Genomic DNA, 17779 nt, shown 5'->3' on the forward strand with positions numbered 1-17779 from the left:
CAAATTCTTCAGGGAGGTTTGTTGCAGAAATGTTATCATTTTTTTATCATTGAATTGGTACCTCTGAATTTTACTGCACATCTTGTATTGAGGAAAGATCAGATTAGTCTGGTTAAATCCATTAAGTCTGCATGAAATCGGAAAAAAAAATCTTTTGAAAAAAAAAGCCATCATGAGAGAGCAATATAAACTATAGTCTTCTGTCGTGTGATACCAATTTAAAAATCTGTCTTGAATTGAGCCAGGGAGAGGTTTTTAAAAATCCTGCAAATGAAACATATGAATACTTAAAAAAGAAACAAAAAAACAAACATGCCGTCAATCCCTCGTTTGAGGCGAGACCCCAACTGGGGTTGCCCAAAGTGGGGTGCGTATATTTGTCGTTTGGGAGTTGGGAGTCGAAGTACTTGTCCATTGCAAATAAACTTTCTGCTCAGGCGTGACAAACCTGGAGGCCAAGCCAGGGTTTGATGACTCCAGCAGCTGTCGTATTACGTAAGAGCATGATAAGGATATCTGCCTGTGGCAGACCATTCAAAGTGAACTCAATTTTCTCTATCCTTTTTAAAGTTTTCAATTTTATATTCTATTGAGAAATTCTATGGTCATCCATTTTACATTTCGAACGAAAAAAATTGACCCGTAAATAACGAAAATACAGGAATAAGAAGGAGAGCATTGCCAGTTTGCCGGTGCTATTTGGCAGTGAGTTACAACGGGGAGGTGAGACTACCTCCCTGGTTACAATCAGCCTGCTGACTGGATCGTTGAGAAAGCAGCTGTCGTATTACGTAAGAGCATGATAAGGATATCTGCCTGTGGCAGACCATTCAAAGTGAACTCAATTTTCTCTATCCTTTCTAAAGTTTTCAATTCTATATTCTATTGAGAAATTCTATGGTCATCCATTTTACATTTCGAACGAAAAAAATTGACCCGTAAATAACGAAAATACAGGAATAAGAAGGAGAGCATTGCCAGTTTGCCGGTGCTGACAATGTGCTATTTGGCAGTGAGTTACAACGGGGAGGTGAGACTACCTCCCTGGTTACAATCAGCCTGCTGACTGGATCATTGAGAAAGAGAGAGAGAGGGAGAGCGAGGGGGAGAGAGGGAGAGAGAGAGAGAGGGGGGGGGGGGGGGGAGATGGGGGAGGGAGAAGGGGAGAGACAAAATGGAATGACAATAGTTCCGGTCACTACAGTACAGGCATGCTCTGTCCAGGGAGGTGTGAGAGAGAAACACCTCCCTGCTCTGTCTGCATACACTGAATGTCTACACTCACACACACACACACGTACACACACACACGCACCATGGAGCTACATAGCCCATGCCAAAACCAAAACAATCTCCTCCTCTCGCGGTGCCCCCCCCCCCCCCCCCCCCCCCCCCCCCTGTTGCGCTGTGGCGATAACTGATGCTTAGATTAGGCCAGGGTCAAGAAACAGGTGTTTTATATCTTTGACTTTAAGTCATTGATTGCCAAGATATGCAATGGCATTATTTACGGGGGTGTAGCCTCTTCAAACGAGAGATTTGCGTCATGAGAGAATTTTTAACTCTGAAAAAAAAAGGATTGTAAACTTTGAAGATAACGATACAACAGAACCCACCAAAGAAAAGACATTTTTCTGGACTTGATGTTCCATGAATAAGTGTTTGCATCAACAGATGTAAAACATTTTGTATGATTTGATTTGTCTTAAAGGTTTTCAATCCTGCCATGACCAATATCACTTGCTTGTACACAACTTGAACAATATTTTGAGATGATGGTTTAAAAAAAAAGATAACAAAAAAAACTTAATGTCCTCCTATTTTTCACAATTGAACTGTTGGAAATTAGTGGCTGATTGATTTATGTAGTTATGACTTCTGAAATTTGTCCCACAATATCACACTGTCTTATATTGTGTCAGATTGACAGTTATGGTTTTGTATACCCATCTATAACCTTTGAACTTTACTCTGTTGACCCCCAGCAATCCAGTTCCTCCTTCCTGGGTATCGATGGCTTGAAGGACTCCTGCACGGACAATAACTGTATGTCCATGCTGTCTCTACAAGTCTTTGTGCTCATGCTCATCAAGCCGTTCCCCAAGTTCATCAAAGACATCATCCTTCCGTGAGTCCCTTCTGATGCCTAACTACTGTATAAGCTATTATTTTCGCGAGTGTTTCTTTTTTGCGAATTTCACGAATCACAGTTGGATCACGAATTCAACAACACGCAAAAATGTCTTTATGCGGTCGGGTAGAAGTGCATAGGGTAGGGCGAAAACTACATCTCGCGAAAATGTCTATGACCTCCTCATACGCGAAAATATCTGTATGCGAAAATAACAGCGTATACAGTATCACAATACAACAAGGCTACTGGCCCCCAACATCATCTCCTTTCTGTCTGTCTTTGCAAGAGTTTGGGGGATAAACATTGAGGCAGACATATGCGTTTTAAGCTCAATTGTATGACCTACGGGTGGAAGGATATTTGTCGTGTACAAAAGCCAAGCTTGTCAAGCAATTTTGAATGAACATGACTCTTTTGTAGGCCTGCTGAGTTAACCTCATATAATATGTCATATGTTTTAGACCTTTTGTTCTCCTGTGCCAAATTTTCGTTAGGTATGTATCAATGTGTGACGCAAGTTTACATGCCTCAAAGCAATCCATGTCTCACCATGATGGTCAATGCTATACTTAGTGCTGCTTTTCTCGTCTTGTGAACACCTATCTCAAAGACATCAAATGCTATTGCCACTTATCATATCTGGGTTATTAAACCTGTGACTCTTCGTGTGAGATACATTGTATTTCAGAATCAAAATTATTGATAAGTTGTCCTGTCTCATGATGAACAATATTGCAGTGTGCTAATGATGCTGATTGTACATTTTTTTTCCAGACAGATGAGGCACTATCCCTTATCCACTAGTATTAGGCAGGAGAGTACAAGGTATTCCATTGTTCATTGATAGAACCTAACGTATGAGACCATTTATTACACAATGCAGGTTTGTGCTGCGGAAGCTGAAGAAGGCAAATTGCTGTGGGAAGGGAAAGGTCGGTGACCTGGACACGGAGCAGATGAGCGCCCACGCCCAATACCTGATGAAGGAGAGGAATAAACCACCGGTGGGAGATCTCACCCTGTCGGAATACAATGAGAAGGTCATCCTCTATGGCTTCCTAATGGTGAGTGCCTTAACCCTTCACATGTCTAGCCAGTCATAAGGCAAGTCTTAAGATACTTGTCCAGTACTACAAGGGTTACTGTAAAGGTAAAAATTGTTATCTGGTTTAATCTTTCCTGTTTGGTCCAGAGAGATAGATTTGTGCATACTTCTATTTCACTTTCAGTGGAGTTGTTGCATGTAATGTTGCCATTTTACATGGACCCAACACACACACACACAAAAAAAAAACCTACAAAGATATCAAGATGCTTTTAGTATGTGAAATTGTTACACAAGTCTCAATTTTCAAAATATCGTACAGCTGTATTTGTGAGATACATGTATGTGGTTTATACTGTATATGTGTCAGCGTTGAGATTCTTGCTTTTGATGATTTGCAGAAGGGAAGGAGAGAGAGAGAGAGTCTGGCCATAGCACTATAGTAAGTAGGCGCAGTGTTACCATCACATCTATGCATCAAAAGCTATCTTTATAGTGCGTGTGATGAGTGAGTGGGGGGGGGGGGGGGGGGGGGGGGAGGTGGGGAGGAGCACCCTGAAAAATTTCTTTGTCTGTGCTCAAGAAACACAATGTGCTGCTGGACTTACCTGTTTTGGCCTCAAATCACTGAATCCTTTGTTCTCAGCAATGCTATCTCTAGGTCCTCTGATGGTAAAAGGTTATTATGTGACAGTGGTCAGTAGTGACCAGTGGTCCTTCTTCTCTCTTTCCCTCCCATCAGTTGTTTTCGGCCGCACTGCCCATCGCTCCCCTGATAGCCATCACCATCCTCCTCATCGACATCCGAGTGGACGGCAAACGACTAGTTTGGTTCAACCGCCGTCCAATCGCCTTCATCGCCTCCAACATAGGTACAGTCCAAATATACAGAAAGTCAAATTAGAGTGTGTGCATTGTAATGTGTTTACCCCAATTAAATTTAGGACAGAGGAGACTGGATCTTCCTTAGCATAGTGCACTTCTAGCTGTCACTCTGTAATGTTTGTGATTTAATCTTGTTAGCTGTCTCATTAAAATTCTGTTGCCATTTAACTGAAATATAAACAAATTGTCCTGCTATCTGATATTATTTTTCTTTCTTCCTCCCTTACTAGCAGTGCTATGTTTGAAGAACAAAAAAGATAGAGAAAGTGAATGTTTAACAATAGAATAACTACAGAAACAAAGAGAGAGAAAGATAAAGCAAGGGAAATCAACGTACACATATTACAAAAGTTTGCTGTTTGCTGGCTCTGGTAAACCTTGTACCATTTGACAAGGACAAAGAGTTGCTTTCATATTATGTTGCATATCTCCCCTTTTTTTATGTATCTTCTCAGAAATGTATTTTACCTGCATGTTTATCAATAATGTATGTTTGATGTGTTTGGTTTTTTTTAAGTTTGTAGTGATAGATTTGATGTTATCGTGAGCTAGAATGACATTTTGAGGCAAGAGGTGAATGCCTGTTAAATGGAACACTATTTTAATCTGTGTCTATTTCCTTGCGTCCTTGGCAGGCATGTGGTTTTCCATTCTGGATTTCATCAACTTTGCCGGAGTGGTTTCCAATGGTTTCCTGATCGCCTTCACTGCACAGTGGGGGAAGAAGTACAGCAATGCAGAAAAACTCTGGATTGTCATTGGCTTTGAGGTGAGAAGAGAGAATTTCATGTACATCAGCCCTATTTGCAGTGCCAACCAAGGTCTGCTGTAACCAAGTTACATGTCAAGGTATTGTTTACTATTTGCAGATGAAACAAAAGCCCAGCTCTAGTGCTTCAAAATAGTTCTAAAATGTGAGTCAGCAATAGAAACAACCAGTGTAAAAAAGATAATCAGTATTATCGATGTTAAGTATTGTTAAATCTACAAAATGTGAACATTGGTTATGATAAAAATTGTTTCTAGTCTAAACCGTCTACAGTTATAGTTTAGTAAGAAAAATAGTGATATTTCCGTATATTTTAGGCTTTATTGCAAATTTTTTATATGGTAGGATGTTTTGTGATACAACTGACCTACACATATGCATCAAATATGATAACTCAAACATTTTTTAAATCACTGCTGCCAGTGGTAAACAGTACCTTTAACCGGTTGAAGATTAGCTGCTTTTGCTGGAACATGCATTTCCCATAGACACCTCCCGGAGTATACTTGGGACTAACAAACATAAATTGAAGATTGGGAAGTTGGTTCCCAGATGAGAATTAAAAGGATTGTAATGAAAAGTTAAAGTCAATCCTAAGCCCCATGGAACCAGCATGCAGGATCTCATCTTTCACTTTCTTCCATAGCGGCAACTTTCACAATATCATGTTCCTCACCAGTGGTGACCAAGCTGTGGGAGAAACTAGAAATCGTCTTTACAATCCTCTTCTTTTTTTTCCCCTCCATTTTGACATCTGCCTTGACTATACCAACCTACAGCCAAATGAAAAAATAGAAAATGTAATCATGAAGCCATAGTTAAATGTCCCAGTTTTTAGGTTTGATGAGCTGTTTAGAAATAAGTCATGTAAAGATGTGTGTGAGGTATACAATGTAGATGGGGAATGGGAGAGGAGAAAAGGACGGTCAAATAATGTTAATGACATTAAAGGGTGTGCACAGTTCTGGTCGAGGTGAGGTTTTAGCTTATAACGTTTTGCGAGATATTCAGAAACCACACTATGAGATGTCAAAGAGCATGCAATTCTAAGGGGTATCAAACATTTATTTGATGAAAATCGGTTTTGAAATGGCCGAGATATCCAAAAACAAGGTGAAACAAAGAGATCCTAATGAAAGGCGTGACCTGTCGCCTTTTATCATATTTTATCACTTTTTTGGATATCTCAGCCATTTGAAAACCAATTTTCATCAAATAAACGTTCGAATCCTTCTTAAAATTACATGCTCTTTCATATTTCATAAGAGGTTTCTCATGATCTCACTGAATAGGAATGTTCAAACATGAATCCCCACGTCAACAAGTACTGTACAGTCCCTTTAATGATGACGATGATAATAATAGCTGTAGTAGTAATAGCTGTAGTAGTAATAACTAGAATGGTAACTAGGAAAGCACTCAGAGAGCACAGACCTCCGCCAAGCCAGCAACTCATGCAATTTCCCAAAATAAAAGCCTTTTGTTTACGTTGTTGCATGGCGCCTTGCCCGAGCAGAGCACGCACTTTAGTGCAGGTATGTAAACCTCCAGTACGCACAGCTTGAACCCCAAGTTGGTTGACCATATGCCAAAAAATGAAAAATCCTTCAAAAATCCATGAAAATTCCTGGATTATGAACAAAATGATCACTTCACCTCTTCCTTCCTTGGTGGAGGTAATAAAGATCATGAAAAGAAGAATGGGAAATGCAAATTCTTTTGTATTAAGGTCATAGCACTGTAAGAGTCTCTTTCAATCAGAAGGAAAAATGTGAATCATTGGACTCATGGAGACATGGCATTAAAAAGTGATCAGGAAAAATGAAAAGAAATCAAAGTAATGCATTCTTCACATAATCTTGCCATCATCTCTGATATTGTGTCAATATTCTCTTCACCAGCACATTGTATTCGCAGTGAAATTCTTCATCATGTACCTGATCCCTGATGTGCCGTCTGACATTCGTCTCGCCATGAGGAGGGTAAGACAAATGTGACATGTTCTTATGAAGGGAGAGAGACAAGAGAGAGCGTGAGATTGTAAACACAGACCAAACGATCCTACTTTCAAAATATTGCTTTGCAAAACTTTAATGTACTTTGTATTGGTGATTTGATTATTCTAAGATTACTTTGCATATTCCTTTATTTATCCATTTTTTTTGATGGAAACCAGACTTCATATCCAGGTTTTCGAAATTACTAATGGATAAAGAAAAAAAGAAAAAAAAAGGAAACTTTTTTGTGGTTGGGTTATTGTCAGTCATTGTGGTTTTATGTGTTTGTTTGTCAACATCCCATACAAAGGTAAATTCATAATTTGCTGGACTGACTTTGAAATTCAATTGAGGCAATTCATAGAACCAATGCATATTTTGTATATTTAATTCAATTCAATTCAATTCTGTCTTATTGTCCACTTAGGAAATTTGTTTAAAGTTTGCATGCATACACAAATCTTTACATCCACTTTATTCTCCATTTATTCTTTCTTTGTCATGCTTGCAGGAGAAATTCCAAGTTGCCAAGATCCTGGAGGATGCTGAAAATCTGCCGCCGATGAAAAGTAAGGAGCTCATGACCAGATTGGTCCCCGATGAGGCGGGTTTCCGCAGCCTCAATTTCTTTAATGGTCACCTCCAGGGATTTGCCACCGACGACCTCTCGCAGGAAGACAGTCTGAGCGGCTACGAGCCGTCCGCTGTCGCGAGCAACATTGAGGACACGTTTCAGAAAGAGAACGATACCACGGCAAACAAGACTGAGTATGCACGCCACCTCTGGAAATATTACAAAATTTGCTCTCATTTGCATCTTTTGCTTTTGTTATTCATTTTTGCTCAGTTTGGTGGTTGGAAAACAGTCCATGTGGTGGCATATATTGTATCAGTCTCTGTTATTCTGGCATGCCCTAAACCTTTTTTGTGACCTTTTTAGCTCATTGTCAGTATTCATTTGTATTCCATCAATTCAGCTCGCTGCTAGTCTTAGAATGCTATAATTGTTTTGAATTCTTCCATGATGCCAATTAGTCATGAAGAAATCTATGCCTTGTACTCTGCTAGAAGTCCCTTGCTCTGTTGTCAACGTTCTATTCTGTTTATGTTGTGGCAGTTAGGAACTTTGTCAACTTTCATCCATTCTTCTCTGTTTGTATTTGGTGTATTTTGTCGTTATCCTGGCTTTTCAAACTTTGTTGCTCTGATATTGAAACAGACTGGAAGGTGGCTGACAGAAATGAGATTAATCTTTTAGACATTATACCGTGTATAATTTCAATGAGCATCCTACTTTAAATGACCCTTGTAAATGTGGAAACAGGGGAAAAAATTAATTTTATTGAAACTTATGGACAAATTGCCCTACATTGACATAAATAAGCACTGAATTGATCAGTGATTTTTAGTAGTACATTGTAGCTGTGACAAAAGAAATAATGGGCATACATACTCAAGCAGTATTCCAACTTACAACCTGATCACCATACAGGGATCTTATTCACTAGACCACCGAGCTTCTGCCTGACAGCCAGTACTGGTTTTAATCCTTTTAGCATGCATCGGATACTGCATGATTATTCAAATTGATGATATTCTTGCATCAAGTTGTAACTGATTGACAAATTGCCTTACATTGATATACATGTACATTTATAAGCACTAAATTGATCAGTGAAAACAATGATCAATTCAGTGCATATTTATAATGATGTAGAGGGCAATTTTTCAGTCGTCTTCAATCAAAACAGCTCAATGCAAGAATTTCATCAATAATATGATGAAGTTTTCTGTCACATACAATCAAAGGAATGTAGCATCATTAGTACAAAACCATCTCTGGTAGCATGTTAACCCAATTTTAACTGGGGGGGGGGGTCAAATTGACCCCCCCCTCGACATTTCGCGCCACGATTCCGCAACCCGCAAAGATTTTGCCGCGTCGTTTCATGAATTTTTTCATTGAAGTCTCCTGCATATTTTGAGACCAAATTTGCAACGTCTGGGTACACCGTTTTGAAGTTACGCAATGTTTTGCATATGTATGTCAACCCGAAAACAGCTCAAATTCATGATATCGTGTGCAAATCCATTGCAAATTGTGTTTTTTGGTTAAATTGATATATATGAGATTATTTCAACTTTCAACCTTTAAAATTAATAGATTCTAATGTAGATAAGCTTGAAAAAGTGCCTGCAACAAATTTTGGCTAGAAAACAATAGAAAACAAAAGGTCGAAAAAACAAGAAAATACATAAAAAATTAACAAAACAATAAAAAACAAAAGAAATTGATTTCGATTGTGCTATTCTTTTACAACAAAGTTGTTTGATGTGTCATGAGGAACTCTGACACAAAAATTTAGCAATCCTTCAGTCTTTTTAATGGAGTTATAGGTGAAAATATGATTACTTGCATACATTTGCATAATTAATTAAAAATAGAAAGCCAATATTTTTCTATTGTATGACCATGTAATCTTGTAGTTGACATCCGGCTCTGTCTTCAGGCAAAATTTTGCGGCGATCGCGCGATCGATGGCCGAGATCTGAAGGGCCAGGGGGTCAAATTGACCCCCCCCAGTTAAAACTTGGTCTCAAATAGCCCAGTTAAAATAGGGTTAAACCAATTTCAGAGCAGTAAATGTTAAGCAATGTTATAGTTTTCTCTACACACCCAACCTACTTCTATGTCGTCTCTCTGTTTCTGATAACACATTACATATTAATTTCCACTCTGCATGATGAAATATCCTCTGAATCCAGTAGCAAATATTTACCTTCAAGATTCAGTTGACTTCTACCAATTTCTACTGAATCTGCTATTAGGTCATGTCATTAGTCAAGTGCAGTTAAAATACTTCGCTTCAGCAGAGAGTTCACTTATGAATGCATGAAGTGATTACATTTTTTTATTTTTCTGATTTGTTTTATTGCACGGTTTCCATAATTTTCATATTACATTTTTAGCTTGGGAATTTTTGATACTTCCCATAATACACACAGCTGAACACGAAGTCTGAATTGGCAAAACATTGTCGGAATATTTTTGTTTGTGTGTGTGTGTATAAATTTGATAACCAGATGCCTATCTCAAAATAGAGTAACCTAAACATATGTAATAATTCCTTTAGTCTATTAAAAGCTTGAAATAATCCAAATGTTGTGATCATTTTATTTGTCATATAAGACAGTGGTTCATTTTACTAGGAAACATTATTTGTTGGTTTTCTCATTACTGTCTCTGTTTCTTAATATTTCTGCATCTTGCCTTTGGGGAATTACAATCACATTATTGGGTTTGGTGGAAAGACTATATTGGCAGAGGCCACTCAAACTTGATAAGTGTCATGAGAAGTGCATTCTAAATCAAAGTAACTTTAAACATGTCAAATGTCACACTCTCAATCACTTTTAACCTTGAAGCTCACTTTCTATCTCATCAGTTGTAGCTTCAGAAACATGCTGGCTTTAAAACTTGCAAGCATGCACATTTGACATCATCTGTATGCCTTTACAGCATGCTATTCTTTTCTGCACATTTTACTTTTCCTTGCATAATCTCATAATATGCATTTCTTTAGAAGTATTCAATGTCTTTTAGTACAATTTTTTTTTCTCATTAATGCTGACACAACAAATTATGATTTGAAAATTTTTCATCTGTAGTGGGGAAATTGGGCTATGAGTAATAGTGATCTGATGGGGCACATGTCATGATTATTCAGACACACAAATATTTTGTTTTCATGTACTCTTTTGTTGACCCGAAAGATAAAGGAAGTAAAATATTTAATGACCCACCATTAATGACAGTAAATCACATTGACAGATCTTTCCAGAGTACAGTTTTTGAAAGTAGGGAACAAAGTGTTTGGCTGTTGTAATACTCATTATTTGTGACTCTGCACCTCAAAACAAACAAAAAGTCGCCAGACATGAATTTTTAGTGAAGACCCATTCTGAAAGAGCAGACTTTAAGCTTTAAAATGATGTATAACTCAGATCAAATGGACTCTCCTAACCTATCTAAATATTGGAAAGAAAGCACAAATTCAGGAAAAGTGTGAACTGAGAAAAGAGGCTCTGAAGTACAGTGTCTATTCACACGCTTAATCTTATAATACCAAACCGTGCTGGCTGTGCGATGAATGGGAAAAAAAAATAGGAAGTAAACCACCAGAGTAACAACAATGAAGGGATTATCAGATTAAACTGATATTAAGCATGCCTCATTAACACATTCTGTCCATAATTAATGCCAACTTTCAAAGCAGTAGCACTATCCTTTCAAAAGTTACTAGAGTTGAAAGTGAAGAGTGTGGACAAGGTTTTTCAAAAATGAAAAAGGGATTCTAAAGACACACCTAATCACACTCTTCTACCAAAAATGTTCGAGATAAACTGCTAAAACACACACTTTCCTACCCATTTTATGATACCAAATTTTAGCATAATGTAAAAGAAGACCCGCTCTTTCAGAAAATATGAAAAAGTCAAGTTTGGCTAGGTTGACCTATTTCACTTATTTTCAGTCCTCGCGCAAAATCAGTGTGTGCGACTTTATGTTCGTTTTGAGGTGCACAGTCGCATTTATCAGTGCCTAGAATTTGATTGAATAAACAGGAACACTAATGGGTAAATGTCTTCTGTTAACTTTGACATCCTTTTTTTTTCTGACTATTTTTGGTTTGAACTCCAGCACACTTCCAAAATGCACTTTGTTGTAATACCTTTTGATGAACCAATTTGTAAAGTCCTCTTGAGTCTGAATAGTTTATTTCTTTTGGCACCATTTTGTGGAAGTCTGTAAGAGACGAGCACTCTTTTCAGCCTTTTGACTTACATTGCAGGGGATGTCATGCCCTAAATTCGTATTGTTCATCTTATCATCTACATCTAATGAAAAAGTACAGTGCACTCTTGTTACAAAGAACATGATTATGACAAAATCTGCATTACAGCAAAGTAGATATTCAAGTCCCCGATTTATAATTTTTATATTTTTACATACTTTACTGTTCTGATATAACAAAGAAGCAATATAATGAAAGAAATCTTGTGACCCCACAGACTTCGTTATAATGGGAGTCACCTGAATGTTCAATGCAATCAGTAACTTTCACGAATTGTACTCCCTGCTACCTTGCTTTAGAAAATGCATGATATTACTTACAGTGCAGAGGCTATGGAATGGGGGGGGGGGGGGGGGGAGGGGAGGAGGAATAGACTGAGCTGGGTGATTCACACACATAGTTTTTGCTCTTTAAACAACAACAACTACAACAACTACTATTACTACTTCAGTACTACTACATGTACTTTTCTTTTTGGAGGGGGGGTGGGTAGTAGTGAACAAAAGTTCCAAGGGCTCCCTCTGGAGATTCTTCCCATCAAAACAGGGAGGGCCCAGGGCTGTATACCATTGATCCTTGGCAGCCACCCCCCCCCCCCCCCCCAAAAAAGAAAAAAGTTCGGCATCGATTCCATGCAGTGTGAATGCCACTCCACTTCATCCATGCTCTCTTTTTTCAGCGGATTTCCATTTACATATACAAATTTGTAATCTTATTTCAGCAGCCATAGAAAGAATCATAAAAGTCATATGTCTGCCAAGTATTTCTTGCTCTAGAAATTGACAAAAAGTTTATCACATGTGACTGATATTGGCCAAAAACAAACAAAAAGAAATGCTTGACCATACTGTATTGCTGTCAATGTCATTCAGATGCTGATTTCCTTTCTAAATTTTCCTAATCTGCACTATTTGCAAAAAAAAAAATATCTTGCTTTAATTTGTTTCGCAAATATGTGTTTCTCTTTTATTCTTGTCAGTTTATATACTGTGTTGTTTACGGCAATGTTATTCACCCTTATTTCTAGTCAAAATTCTCCTCATGTTCTTACCTTTTAAATTTGTTTTCCTTTTACTTTCTCTATGCGCATCTGCTTCCCTCCAGCACCACTCAACTGCAAAATTTTTCTGCCTCTCTGTCATCAGACGAAGACTTCAACTAACATTTGTGTTGGTTGGTGGGAGAGTACTAATGCACTTTTAATTGTTTTGTTTTAACCAGTAGAGATTAATGGGAGGAAATAGTCTCCAAACAAGCCTAACTCTCACTTATCTCTACAAAAGAACACTTACCTTTGATGCTTTTTCTCCTCTTAACCTCTTGAGCACAGACTGATTTTGCTACAACACACATTTCCCATAGACACCTGGCTGAGTATACTCGAGACTCATCCTTAACGGGTTAATTCCAAAGACCTGTATTCATTTTAGTGCAGCTTTTTGCCCTGAGAGAATCACTGGGATGCATATCAGCAAAGTGTTTTTAACTTATCATTCTCTGAACTTTCCACAACAAACAATGGGATGTCTGAATCCAGTCTGACCAGCTTAAAGGACGAGTCCACCTTCATATACATAAGGATTGAGAGAATGCAGCAATACTAGTAGAACACATCAGTGAAAGTTTGAGGAAAATCGGACAATCCGTTCAAAAGTTATGCATTTTTAAAGTGTCTGCACAGTCGCTGCTGGATGAGAAGACTACTACAGTGTATGATGTCACATGCGTACAACGATATAAGGAAAATAAAAAGAGAATTTCACAAAACTTCACTTTTTGAATAACGTGCACATTTCTTCGACTTGCTACTGATATGTGTTCAGGGTAATATTATTCCCCCTGCCTTCTAAAAGAGAGAAGTCGAGTGTTCTTTCATTATGCAAGAAAAATGGAAATAGGTTGAATTTTCTTTATTCTTTCTTTATATCGTTGTACTCATGTGACATCACAAGCTATAGTTGTCTTTTCATCCAGCCGTGACTGAGCAGAAACTCATAACTTTTGAACGAATTGTCCGATTTTCCTCAAACTCTCACCGATGTGTTCTAGTAATATTGCTACATTCACTCAACCCACATGTATATGAAGGTGAACTTGTCCTTAAATGTTGTTTTGAGCAAGTCAAGGACTTGATAAAAGAGCCAAACCAGAGTCACAGCTCAAAACCTAATGAGAGGGAGATACAACTATGAAACGTGTTGCATCGAGATAAGCCTTGTAAGCCCTGTCAAAACAGTAGACCTTGTAACAACATTTTTACTTAATCAAAAATAGAAAGTGAGATCAATAATAACCATGGGAATGAAACTAGATATGCAAAATAGATGGATAGAGCAAGAGAGAGAGAGAGAGAAAAGAAAAATAACAACCTGAAGTGCTGACTAAACAAACTATGATGTATAGTGGCCACTTCAGGAGTAGATAACCAGTTTTTCAGTGTATTTATAGAGCACACAGGTAAAAAAGTTTCAAGATATCAATGAAGCAGTGGAATATGCCTGTCTGTTGTATTCAACCCCTGAAAAAATATAAAAACAAAACCAAAGACTTGCAACAAGGAGCTATTTCCTCCCATTACTGATTGTCACTGTAGATACACACGTATATCAATAGACATTGTTCTTCATACAGTATTGTCTCATGTAGATGTTTCGTTCTTATTATTCATCCTTCCTTTGTATATCTTCAATCTTTTGAAAACCATTGATGAGAATGACACCTGGTTTCTTGGATCATGATAAGATATTCACTCCCTTTTCCAGGCCAACTTTTTAACTTCTCTTCAGCCATAATATGCATCCACTTTAAAACGTCAGATTCCTCTCTTTTTTTCTTCATATAACCATGAGGAATTTTTTTTTTCTTTTCTGAGCTAATAAGCTGATCTTTAAAAAAAAAAGAAAAAAAAAAGAAAAAGCAAAATTATAATTTTTATCAGCAATTTTAGTTTTACCTCATTTCAGAGCACTTTACTCAGCTTCATTTTCAAAAGGCTTTTGACAGATTTGACAGATGATGTAATTACAAAATATTTTGTTTTCTTTCCCAAAGCAATTTTTGCCATTTCATGCTTTGTGCTTTTGTGCATTTCCTTGTAAAATAAATTTTGCTACTACATCACTCAAGTATTTAACTTTGTACATTGTATGTGGATGTGTAGAAATTTTGAAATGGCAAATTTTTGCAAAGCAAGATCTTTAAAGGCTATGACTGAAAGTGACATGTAGACTCAGATTAACCCTTTTGGGACTGACATCTGAAAGTGCTGTCTCCAGTAGGCATTAACATGTTGCTGATGGGATTAAAAGAGTTATATATAGATAGCCCGGAGGACAGGACATGTGATATACAGTATTTACAATGTATGTCCATCCAATGTAATTCATCAGGGTCTCATTTCATTAAAGATGGTTCTGATAGCAATTCTTGCTGGAATATTATGGCAATTTCTTGTTGCAGCAGCCAGTCAGGAAGCAGGGTTCTTCTCAAGACCATGACACTTGCTCTATATTGCAGCAAGAGTTGCTATCATAGCTATTTTTATGTAAAATGGAGCCAAAATGTCTGTTGAATGCTGTACGGAGGCATTGGTGTTCATTGTAATGTGATCATGTTTGCATGACTTTTGTGTATCAGCCAGTAAGGTATCATATATAGTGATGGATATTTTATGTTCACCCCTATATACAAATGATCATAAAAATCAAAAGTCTGTTTATCATGTGTCACCTGTTCACCTGTTGTATTTCAGATGAGTCAGAAATTTAGAGTAGTGTACAAGGAGAGCGTTGGTGGGTTAAGGTGGGCCATTTTGTGTCTATTCAATCCTGCGTACTGAGGTCAAAGTACTATCCTCATCCCTCTCATACACAGTTGTTATTGATATGACAGGTGTTTTGGTATTTTGTTTTGATATTTTACATGGATGTGATGCGCATCCCTTGTCAGCAGTCACTGTGAATATTCAAAGATGAAGAAGAAGAAAAAAGACAGGGGTGAGAATTGCACCAGTTCCTCCTTTAGAGATGATGAATTCCTAGATACTGGTACAAGGTGGAGTGAAGATTACACAGAACAGTGAAATGTTGACAGATCAACTATCAGATGCAGAAAACTTATAACAGGAGTTTACTTGGTAGTTAAGATTTAATCCATGGATTATGGAAAGTGTAATATTGCTTTTATAATATGTATATTTTTTTTCATTGTGTAGATTTTTGTTGTTGGCATTGTTTTTCTACGGAAGGGGGAGGGGAGCAGAAGTTGGCATCCCTGTAGAAGTGGTCTAATTATTTGTTCGTACAGTTCTGTATTTGTTGATTGACAGACATGGTAGGGACTGCTGTATATCTTGTGGTATTTGGAGGTACAATACCTCGAACAGGGCCCCGTTTCATAAAACTTGTTATCAAAAACAAGTTATGATAGCTGTTATAGGCTACTGAAATCCTTGCATCTGATTGGCTGAGAGCAAATTTGTCACAGAAATGTGGCAGTTGTTACTGATAACAGGTTTTGTGAAACTGGCCCCAGAAGTCCTCGTCAATTATGTGTTTGTTGCAGTATGTGGTACAGCAGCTGCATTGGCTGTTGCTGCATGTTGTGTAGTCTTCGGATTAAACTGTCTGAGTGTGTAACTTGCACCAGTGAGCTGGTTGAGATGTTAACCACACTGCAAGTGTGGTATTCACAGTGAGCCTAGCTTACAGATTTTCCCCCGAGTAAAATTGCTTAAAGGTCTTGTTTACCTTTGGGAACAGTGATTTAAATTTCTTGAAGATACGCCATTTAATGCACATGTATACAATGTAGGTCTGTTGTACCACAAAACATCCTATCATTAAATTTTAGCGATAAAGCCTAAAATATACGGAGATATTTTTTTTTTTTCTCAATAAAGTGTGACTGTAGACGGTTTAGTCTGGAAACATTTTTATTGTAACTATTGCTCACATATTGTATATTTAACAGTACTTAACATCGATTTCACCGAATCAAAGTCTTACATTGGTTGTTTCTATTCCTAACTCACATTTTAGAACTATACTTATTTTAAAGCACTAATGCTGGGTGTTTGTTTCATCTGCAAATGGTAACTTATGCCTTTAAGGAGTGAAAGAGTCAGTAAATAATCATTGGAAATGGATTTCAACCTCCGGAGGGGCTGTAATAGTGGATAAAGATGGCAGACTTTCTTTTCCAAGTTTCCTGGTTCAAGTCTCCTGGCTGCAATGGTCTGGTCCTTTAGGCAGGGCACTGTATGCCCTGCGCCTAGTCCTTCAGAGGGAAAAATAGTCTGTTGGTCCTATGGTTGCTTGCCTGCAGGCATTTATATTTAGCGGACATATAAAGCAACTCATTCAAATCCTGAAATTCAAACATGGAATAAAAGACTTTTGAAGTTAAGTCTGTTGTTGGGAGCAGCAGCACCAGCCGCAGTGAGGGAGAAATGTTTGTCCTTTAATAATCTGAGCCTCTTTATCACATTTGGCCTACCTTAACTGACTCACTCTCTCTTGCTCACACAAAACCCAACCAGTGCACATGTAAATTGTTGTGTTTAATTTGATTCCATTCTCATGTGCTCATGTGTCTACCATTCAGGGATTCACCACTCACTTAATTATGTCATGAGTATCTACATTTAGAATCAGCATTGTATCATTTGGTGGTTCGTGGCATGATTACACTTGTATATATCATCTTAGCATGCCATTTTGTTGATTTTTCTTCTTGTTTTTTAAGGGCATACTGTTGATAAAGTGTTGTTGTACATTTGTCTCTTTCAGATTGAGTTATGGTGAAAATGGAGACACCTTCCTAGCCAATGACCTTCCTCCGCTCTTACCTCCGGAGCCCACAAAGAAAAAGAAGAAGAAGAAGAAGGTGAAGTCGCCGCGACCTGCTGACCCCGACTTACCCCCTCTACAGGGCAGTCAGATATACTCTGTGGCAAACCCAGGCCTGGCTTATCCCCCTAACTACGGCTTCCACCCTAGTTACCCTCCAGAGAACAGCTTCAACGACACGTCTCAGGAGCTACCGGTTGCATACCCACTTCCTGTAAACCACACATTTGCGGGACCTTTTTAG

General features: G+C 37.9%; 1 protein-coding gene across 1 annotated transcript in view; it reads left to right on the forward strand.

Annotated features, from left to right (window-relative positions):
- The window catches only part of LOC139734385 (anoctamin-7-like), a 55048-nt gene extending 37269 nt beyond the window's left edge, over positions 1-17779 (forward strand). Inside the window, exons 15-21 of the mRNA XM_071645174.1 lie at positions 1986-2128; positions 3018-3198; positions 3922-4051; positions 4700-4833; positions 6735-6815; positions 7342-7598; positions 17476-17779. Of these exons, the coding sequence (XP_071501275.1) occupies positions 1986-2128; positions 3018-3198; positions 3922-4051; positions 4700-4833; positions 6735-6815; positions 7342-7598; positions 17476-17779 (1230 nt within the window). The remainder of the gene's footprint in view (positions 1-1985; positions 2129-3017; positions 3199-3921; positions 4052-4699; positions 4834-6734; positions 6816-7341; positions 7599-17475) is intronic.

The sequence above is a fragment of the Diadema antillarum genome, unplaced genomic scaffold (assembly GCF_040938485.1).
Source record: "Diadema antillarum isolate AM-2024a unplaced genomic scaffold, OU_Dant_1.0 seq00000523_RagTag, whole genome shotgun sequence".
In the NCBI taxonomy this organism is placed as follows: Eukaryota; Metazoa; Echinodermata; class Echinoidea; order Diadematoida; family Diadematidae; genus Diadema; species Diadema antillarum.